Here is a 9,991-nt window from a genome sequence, read left to right on the forward strand (position 1 = left end):
TCACAGAAAGGATAGGCCATATACTTTTCGTACAATCAAAGTGGTGCCGTCCGCACTTTACACGTCCTCTTCTGTTTCGTCCTCAAGGCCATATGCATCACAAATCTCAGGTATATTGAAGTAGCACGACTACTACTGTGTTGTGTGTGGCGTAATTCAGCAGTCCCCATCTTTGTTATCCTAATGTGCTTCTGGTAGGAATGCAGTCACATCGAGGTGTTGAGGAAACGCCGCAGACTTCGAAAGCTTTACCCTTCTACAGTACAGTCGCTTGACCCACCGTGGTGGTCTAGTGGTTGAGGTGCTCGACTGTTGACACGAAGGTCGCGGGATCGAATCCCGGCCGCGGCGAGCCGCATTTTCGATAAAGACGAAAATGCTTGCGGCTCGTGTACTTAGATTTAGGTGCGCGATAAAGAACCCCAGGTGGTCTAAATTTCGCAGCCTTCCACTACGGCGTCCCTCATAATCATGTCGTGGTTTTGGGACGTTAAACCCCAAAAATTATCATTACTATAGTCGCTTGGGAGAACTACCAGCGGGATCGAAAATGGTGGCAGGGAACCACCAAAAATGAAGGCACACTACCATTTTCTTTGTTGTCTATGTTAGAATAAGAAACCTATTGCCTAATGGTTGTCTCGCAGAGTCCGAGTACAATTTATTTTCAATAGTTCATCATAAAGGAAGATGAAAACGCAACATCGGCACCTGTGTGATGTTATTTTCTCTTGTGTGCATGTCTGCACTCCCCAATTTCTTTCTTAATAAATACTTATGTACTTAAACGTTTTGTTCTAAGCTCAAACATTTTGCTAATATGATGGTACTGAGGTTGGGTTGTAGGAAACCTGAATAAAGAGAACGAACAAAGCACCTCACGGGAAGATGGAGCCCTCGATTCATCTATACATGACATGGCAGGATCTTGATTGAGGTCCTGAAGAGCTCACGCCCGTGGGAACCCGGGATAGGCCGATAGCTTCAACAATGAAGGGACTGACGGGCCTAGACCCGTGTTTCAAGAAGCCATATCACCGTGGTCAACAATCTTGAGAAGACTTGCCAGAGAGAGAGAGTTGCCCTTATCATACTTAAATGTACGTGAGCCCCAGCGACATTTCTTTTGTCACCAGTGATGACTTCAAACAAAGCGACTGTTATACGCACTTGCTTGTAGATTTGAACATGTTATTGCTATTAGAGGAATTCTCTTACTCGATGCCAAGCTAGGTTTCGCTACGAAACGCTGAATGTTTCGTTAGACAACTCATTGAGAAAGAAACATTTATATTTTATTTCCTTTACTTTCGATTCCGTCCTCGCCTGTGACGCCGTTTGCGTGATCGTGCCTTGCAGCTCACACAGATCAAACCGCAGAAGAAGAGTATAATCACCAATCCCGAATTGTCCGTGGGCTCTTCGTCAGCATTTATTGCAGCTGCGAAATAAGACAGAAAACAAAATGCAATGTTAGATAATTGGTGATCCGTGTTACAGTAGATCCTACTGTACACGCCAAACGCCCAATTCATTTTGGCGCCCATCTCAAGCATACTCGAATTAGAATCGTACTGATTTATTGCGTTGAACAGAGTGAATTGCTAGAATGTTTCGGAGAGGGACATTTTTTTGGTCACGGGGAAACCTTTCCAATTTCACACAATGTCGTTTGAGTGTTGCTTCTCAAAAATTTATTCTGAGATTATCGTTTCTCGTTTATGTGCGAAATTTGGTTAACCTATTAAGCAAAGGGGTTTGTGTAAGGCTTTCGAAGTTCAATAATAATACTGTAATATTTTTTTGCCATATATACCTCCAGAAATTTCGGCAACACGTTCTGTGTTTACATTTTTGGCCATGTAATATTGCGCTAAGTAGAAATGTCTGAGTGATAAATAGTTACGCTACAGAAGGAATATTTTGTTTAGAAATATTTTCAGAGCACAGAAGTTTCTAAATGTTACGAGGAAAAACAACGATTTTGAAAAATTCTTCATTTTGGTCCACATTGAGACTCAATTTACACTACGTGGCACTTCAATGAAAAATCTGCTTTACACAGCAACAGACAGCGACGAATAAGTTCTATTTATATATCAAATTTATCATTAGATGTCTTTTTGCTTTGAGCAAGAAAAGCACTCCTGATATTCCCCATTAACGACAATGGGGAACTTCAATGAAGACGCTGTTAAGCCATGGTCTTGCAGTAACGGCGTCGGCGCCGCCAGCAAGTGCGGCACCCCCCTTCAGGGCTTGTCTCTTCGGGGTTCTCCAGGACAAAATAAAGTTCATTTCACCTTCATACGACCAAATGGGAAGATGGCGTCAATGGAGAACTACAAAAATTATATACGTATGATTATATTCGAACCTTCGAATATACAATTCGAATTGTTTGTTGAAATTTTCTGAGCGCCGTGCAGGTGACCGCGTTGTCTTTTTTTTATAGCACAGATCTATATGCCTAGGGCTGCGTGTATTTTTCGGAGCGTCAACAGAAACGTTTGTGCCACACAAATTGGGCAAACACTACCGCTCACCGCTGGTGCACTGAAAATGAAGAAGGGAATACACGGCATCAATAATGATTGTGCACATATCGGGTTGTCCACGAAATTTCAGAACCATATTTTCGCATATTATAACCTGCGCTCGTTTCGTGTTTTTTTTTTTTTCTGATTTGCACTTACCTGCTGAAGTCTTAACGAAGATCACCTTGCGAGTACTGATCTCTCGGCTACCATGTATGTTGGCCAAAGTGAACGTGAACGCGTAATCCGTTTCTGGTTTGATTCCTTCGACCTCCACTGTTGATGCATTGCCCCCGTGATCGTTGCAGCTGAAGCTACGTTCCTCGCCGGTGTGGTGGTAGGTTATGTAGCAACGGTCCAGGGCGCCGTTCTTTATCAGCGGCACTGACACGATCAACAGCACTGACGAAGGACTGGTAGCACTCGCTATTACCTCGAAGTCTCCAGGAGCTGTGAATGAAAGGCATGAAGAATCCTTGATACATTTGTCTCGGACGAAGGTGGTTCCCAATACCAGCCACAGCACAATGATATTCAGTTGATAAAGTGAAATTTCTGTAATTGTCCAAGGTGATGATGGTCGCTCCGTAATTACCGAAACGCTCTGCGCATCAAACATCCGGTGAGGTGGAGGCTTATTGAGAATGTAGCGCCTCTACATTAGATTTCACTACTAAAGGGAATCAGCAGTGCTATAACAAAGTAGAGTCATGCACTGGTTTCTTCTGCAGGCCTGAAAGTTCTCAATTTTGCATGTGTATGCACCCACGTACGCATAAATGCATTCGCACGCACATATATAAAGGTTCGTTGAAACCCCCACCTCGCGCTAAACAGCGATGAAGATTACAGCTGTTGCATCATTTCAAAATGCACTCAGTAGTTAACGCAATTACAAAACAAGATGGTTGATCCCTCCGTCATAGGAATCGGAAAAACACGAAAGTAAAGCGTGCCCTTACAGAAGTAACTGAATGTTTACTGTACATTCATATAAGAGAGTTTGTACAATGTATATTGATGTCTGGCAGCTATAGCACCCTTTAACGTGGATGCACCCACTTTGATGATTGGTGGTACATCTCCATGCCGACGACTTAAGTCCATGTTAAATGAATAAACAAACCCTTGAGGTAGCTGTAGTAGTTAACGGCTAAAGTGTAATCAGAGAACGAGGTGTGATAGCCAGAAGAGCGTCGCATATTGGACGCAGAACTTGGTCGCCATCCCGCGGCATGTTAAAATGTGATTGAACACCACGGCCGGACAAGAGGGAAGCGCAAAGCGCGTCGTGCCGCCCCGGTAGCCCGGCCGCGATTTTCTCGGGGCGAGCGCGTGAGCGGGGAACGCGGTGTTACAACCAGGCGAGGCAGGCGCGCGTCACAGAGCCTATTATTGGTTTGGAAGAGCGTGATGCTATGAGCGAGGCTGACGCTTCTACGACGCTTTTATGACACTTTAGAGTCACTAGAAAAATTCAGAGTATCGCATCTGTTTTCCGCGCGCCGCCGCCAACGCGCTTGGCTTGCTTGCATCAAGTGACCTCTCGCCGCCATATCCCTTCCAAGCGCTTTGGGTGCAGGCGCGCTGAATGCAGAGCGCGGCCGGACATTTAGCAGTACCACGGTCCCTAGAAGTACTTCGTCGCTTTTTTAAACGCATTATGCAGATACCAGAGAGTAGCTCTCCAGTAACCGAACGTTGCTGGTGAGCTACTCCGGGAATATCGTATATTTTTGCATTCCGTTTGGGAAACATTAACGTCAAAGAGCGTCGTTGTACGTGGCTGCATAGTTGGCCGCGGAATGAATTCGCCCCCCTCGAAGAGCACTTCTTTCTGCAGTGAACTACACAAACTTTGCTGGAAAAGCTTTCATGCAACAGGATACTCCACCTTTTCGGTTTTCTATGTTCAGCGATATTGAAAACTACATACTACATACCTTTCTATTTGCTCGGCGATCTGTTGAACAGATTTTGCATGTATTTGCGTTATAAGCGTGTCACGCCCGAGAGCGAAATCGAAGACTTATTAAAGTAATAACTGTTTACTGTATACCTTGAAGGCAATTGTCGCATGATCATTTGCCACAGCGCAAAACTGAAGCGTGGAACTCTGTTGACACACTTGGTTGATCAACTTAAGCGTATTTTATTTTTTTTTTCAAAAAAAAATATTGCTAATGCTGCATTGCGCGGAGCGTACCCTTACAATACCGTTTAGTGGGGGAGAAATGGTGACAGCAAAAAATACAAAAATCGGCTTATCTTCCCACGCATTGAGGGAATCGATTTGATGCGAGCCCTAGCTCTATATACATACTGTGTTCCAGTAGCATGCTCGTTAAAAGTTTTCGGTATGTGCTATTTCTGATCAAAATAACATAAAGCACTGTGCCGAGGAAGTTTTAACAAGAGTGCATTACGAAAAATAAAGTTGAAATTAAAAGCACTGCAGAAACCGAACCCCAGCTGTTTACACACTGGCAACGTCCAAAAAAAATTTTGTAGGAACACAGCAAAATATTTGCTGCAACTGCAACGTTGGGAATATTAAGGAGACAAAAAATAGGAAATGAAACAACTGAGTAATGACGTCAATCATTTTTTATTTCCTATTTTCTACGTATCTGTTAGGAAACGACAACGTATGCGCAAAATAAGATGCCCCTTACCTACCGCACGCCCACTCACCCGTGCGTTCGGCTGTTGGCGTTCCGAACCGAGACAAATACTTCACGCACAACTTCCACTTACCGTACACACACCACTTCTATTACATATAACACCCTGCTCAACAGCAAGCATGGTGCGCAAGTAAGGTATGCGTCAGCGATCAGTCGAATGAGGCAATGCTGAATGTTCTCGATGTTCGTTAACGTTCTCGAATGCGCTATGAAGTGAACCTGAACACCGACTGCAAAGCTAGTGCAAACAGTCAACATTCACTAAGTGTCGAAGTAAATGGCATCTCGCACAGTCATTACGCATGCAACTATACAGCTCCGCACCTTGCGAACACACCCGGCCGTGAAACGAAAAGAGACCGATGAAGCCACGATGAGAGTTCGCGAGCACATGGCAACATTCGCCGCACGTTTCATTAGCTACACCGCTTACCGCGCAGTCGATTCATGATTGTAGATGACTCGAAATCACTTCTGATATCCTTTTGAAGAAACACACACACACACATATTGCAGTTACGCCAAGCGTAACACGGCATCGAGGCGAAAAATCGGTGACTTCTGAACACACGCTACCAACGCACCGGACAGTCCGGAAGGGAAATGGCCGCCGCCGCCCAATGTTGCCCGCGTGCAGCCTACCTTTGCGGTACTCTGAAATTTTCCAGTGACTCTGTGACACTTGGGCTAAGATCGCCACCTCGCGGTGCGTTAATGCATTGACAAAATTGAACGTCTATTGAAAACGCGCCGAATGGGACGGACATGTAAAGCGTTTCAGGTGCTAATCGCGGACGCCACAGTAATGACGAATTACTTTACTTTACCGCTCACAGAGGGCAACACCACCCCGCTGACCGGGCGAGTGGTAGATTAAAATGCGCGTTTGTATAGCCTTTACAGTCTGGGACCGTGGCGCAGTGGATAGCGTGCCCGGCATCTGTTGTTGCGGACGGAGCGGTCGTGGGTTTGATGCCCGTTGACGGAACTTTTTTTCTTTGCCATCTGATTGTGTATGTTTTCTCGACGTCATTTGCGTGACGGAAATACATCACTGAAGCCTTGGTGGACGCCGCCATAAAGCACTTTCGTGTTAAAAAGTGGAGAATTTTTGTGCGATACTCAAGTCGCCATAAAGACATTTAATAATGACAAGACTTTTCTTCACAGTAAAACGTCCCCTATTTATCAATACCTATCGTGTACAACTACAGGAGGAGAGCAACTATAAGAGGGCAAGTGTATTTGAAAGCTTGTTAAAAGGATAAAAAAATTTAGATGAACATCTAATAGTTCTCTATTGCTCGTATTTAGTGCATAATGGGCAACTACTGATTCCAGAATTTTCCTTACAGTACCCAGTGCCTCATGCTTTACTGAGACGACACTCAAATGCAAGAGGTGAGCAGCTGAAAAGATGTTGCTATGCCTGAAGAGATGACAGAGGAATCGCAAACCTCACCGTATAGAGGCGTTTTGATTTCCTTCAATGTCGGCGTGCTGTTCAGAACGTCGTCTCCACACTGCGCCCTGGCAGTAACTTGAATACAGTACAAGGTGCCCACTTTGCTGTTGATGACGAGCCAGGAATATTCGGTTCGATGCATCGCGCAATGCTTCCCGTTCGAGCCTGCGACACATGATTCGTATGTCGCACATACTTCAACGTCGTACGCAACTATCTTGCCACACGAGGTATTTGCTGGAGCCCACGAAATTCGGGTCCATGACGGCAATGCATAGATCACCGTGATGTTCTTCGCTGGATGCAGAGCGGTTTCTAAAGTAGAGAGACAAATAGAACCACGTTTAAATTGGACGACAGGTCGGAATATTCTTCTAGCAAAAATACAAAGAGTCCAAGCGAAATCGCTATATTTTCTGTATCAGGAAAACGTAGCGAGTGCCTAGAGCATTTTAGGTGCCAACCAGATTTCAGAATCATGAAATTACGCAGATACTGAGACGCTGCTTCAAGCACGGGTCATGCCTTGTACATTTACAGCGAAAGCTGTTACGAGATCAAAACAAGGGCCGTTTTTGGCGCCATAGTTGTCCACCGCCGCCGCCAGTGTCCGTAACTGCTATCGCGCGAAATAAGAAAAAAATGCCAGGATGGAACGGGGTTCAAACCAGGTCCTTCTGAGTTGGAGCCCAGTATTCTACCCCAGCGTCCCGGCGGTGCTTGAAACTGCTTTGCAAAAATACCCTCTAGAGCCTTCATGTCGGGAAGGAACCACATTAAAATATGTAATGCAGCGTGGTAGAAGAGTAAAATAACAACCATGCGTCACACAAGGCTAATTCGGTAACCAGGCGTCACACAATGCGAATTGCGCAACGAGTGGGTTGTTGAATGCTTCGAACCCATTATAATGGACTTTGCCATATTCTTCATCATCATCAGCCACAGCATCACCCAAGTCCACATAATGCCTTACAGCTGTTTAGCGGTACCACGGCGCTCCGCAGGATGACGAAAAATGGCATGGTGGCTGCATCCTTGCTTCACAAAAAATTTAATGATTTAGAGCGTAGTGGGTTCCTCGCAGGTGCAGTTGTATTGGTTGCCAAGGAAGCCCATAAGCGCATGATCCATTTCCTCTGGGTCTCAGTAAAATCACAATGATTTAGAGCGTAGTTGGGTTCCTCGCAAGCGCACTTGTATTGGTTGCCAAGGAAGCCCATAAGCGCATGATCCATTTCCTCGGGCTCTCAGTCTCTTTCCCACGTCAACGTATGTTGTACAGCATGACGGGAGAGGGAAATAGCGACCGGGCGTCACCCACTGCAAATTAAACTGGTGGGCCGTTTAAAGCTTCCAACCCTTTACAAAGGACTGAGCCATAATTCTTCATCGTCATCAGTCGTCGCGTCAACAAAGTGCACATAATGCCTTCAGACGTGTAGCTCGTGACTCGTTTCTCCGCAGAATGACGAATAATGGCTTAGTAGGTGCTTCCCAACTTCACAAAAATTGTGATTTATGGCGTAGTGGGTACCTTTCTAGTGTACTTCTATTGTAGCGCCAAAAGAGCGTACAATGGGCTCTAGAACGCCGCTCTTCCAGCTTTCGCTGTGACTGTGCTGCGGTTTCAGCACAGGCCTTTTATGATGGACAAGAAATCTCTACCTCTTTCGATGGCTTCTTACGTACTGTGCACGAGTGCCTCAAATCGAAAGGTCGAGAACCAAGGAGGAGGCCACTATAAGCGTGCGGAGGCGAAGAAGCAAGGAGTCTGTAATTAAGTCACTCAGTGAGTACAGCTACATGACTAGCTCAACGGTGGAAGAAGAGCGTCTCCGCGCTACAGTCAACGGGTGACAAAAAGAATTACTTCAATGCTGGGAGCTGCTGACTGGGGATAAGCACTGGTGTATATCAAGTATCAAGTGACATTTCGCCTGCTTGAAAATCCGCTAATGCTTGTTTTAGTAGAGCAGCGTCCATTATTATTAGCGGCACTAGCACCAAGGGGGAGCCTTGTTTCTCTTCCAAGGGCTTCTGGTTCTCCGAATAATAAGAAAAATCTTATAAAAATAAATCTGATAAAACACCGATGGTTCTGGCTCATGTAAAGAGTTGTATTTCTTACACATGATATCGGAGCATACGTTTAACTAAAATAAAGGACAATTAACTGTCAGAATACTTAGCGAAGCTAAGAGAATGAATTCATTGAAAGGGCAGACGATTTTTGTGTTAGGAGTTGGAATCGTCGCGGCGCCTGGCGGACCAGATCTGAACCACGTACTTCTATCTGCGTGGTATCTGATACCCGCATCGGCAGCACGAAAAAACACAAACTTCACCCAACGATACACCAGGGTACATGAACGCCAGCATGCGAGGGCCACCACCAGACACGTACGTCAAGAATTATGGCCCCTCCAATTCTCTGTAAGTCATCGGACTACTCACTGCGTTGTAACCTGTAAAGTATGCATCTAGTGAAATATCTGCGGCGGCCTGAACTAAGACTATACATTTCTTGTGTTTTATATCAACTCTGGTCCCTGTCTCGGTATCTGAACCAGAACCGGCGTTTGCTGGCACACCAAAGGACCCATCTTTAATTACCCGCGCTTTGGTGGCGCATTTCGTGGGACCGATACGTCAGATGCTTGGAATCAGCCGAGCGACTGCATCCCATTCACGATATGTGACAAGCATGCTACACAATGTTCTGCGGAAAAGTGTTAAAGATGGCCAATGCACCAAAAACCGTAAATGCGCCGCCTTCATGAAAGTCACTCTGTTTACTTTTAGGAGCGTTAAGAACAAAAAATCACAAATTCGACCGAAAATTATGGACTCGATGGAGAACGCAAGCATATATGTGTATAGGAAATGTGGGTGTGCGCTTCATGTATTGCGTTTGTTTTCGTGCTCTTGCGTGGTGCCTTCGCCAGCGTCCACACTATGTTAGCTACACAGAATTCGAGCAAACTTCAGCTCTAAAGGGCATAGCTGCAGAACTTTTATCACATATAACGCAGCGCTTGGCAGCTGAACACTGCCGCTGCAGGGTGCGGTCAAGAGCTCGGTCCACTTTGACCAGGCTTTGTGATAACCAATGGCTTTGGCCTGTATGTATAATCATTTCGACCCTTGATGCACATTTAGAATAATCGTCCGTAACTCAATACAAAATGATGGATGGGAATGTTTCCGGTCAGCGATAGCTGTGAATAAGCTCGTGCTAGCACGCCTCCCTTGCAGTCGCTAATCCAACTTGCTTGCCGCGAAGTGCGGAAGCAGTAGCG

General features: G+C 45.5%; 1 protein-coding gene across 1 annotated transcript; it reads right to left on the reverse strand.

Moving 5' to 3' along the window:
- Nucleotides 1-1,279: 1,279 nt before the first annotated feature.
- On the reverse strand, nt 1,280-7,000 carry LOC119402704 (uncharacterized). The gene is made up of 3 exons (XM_037669808.2): nt 6,687-7,000; nt 2,697-2,987; nt 1,280-1,441 (listed from the first exon to the last, which is right to left on the reverse strand). Exons 1-3 carry the CDS (start codon nt 6,829-6,831, stop codon nt 1,305-1,307), a joined length of 573 nt encoding a protein of 190 aa, XP_037525736.1. The 5' UTR covers nt 6,832-7,000; the 3' UTR covers nt 1,280-1,304.
- Between the last annotated feature and the right edge of the window lie 2,991 nt (nt 7,001-9,991).

The sequence above is a fragment of the Rhipicephalus sanguineus genome, chromosome 8 (assembly GCF_013339695.2).
Source record: "Rhipicephalus sanguineus isolate Rsan-2018 chromosome 8, BIME_Rsan_1.4, whole genome shotgun sequence".
Classification (NCBI taxonomy): Eukaryota; Metazoa; Arthropoda; class Arachnida; order Ixodida; family Ixodidae; genus Rhipicephalus; species Rhipicephalus sanguineus.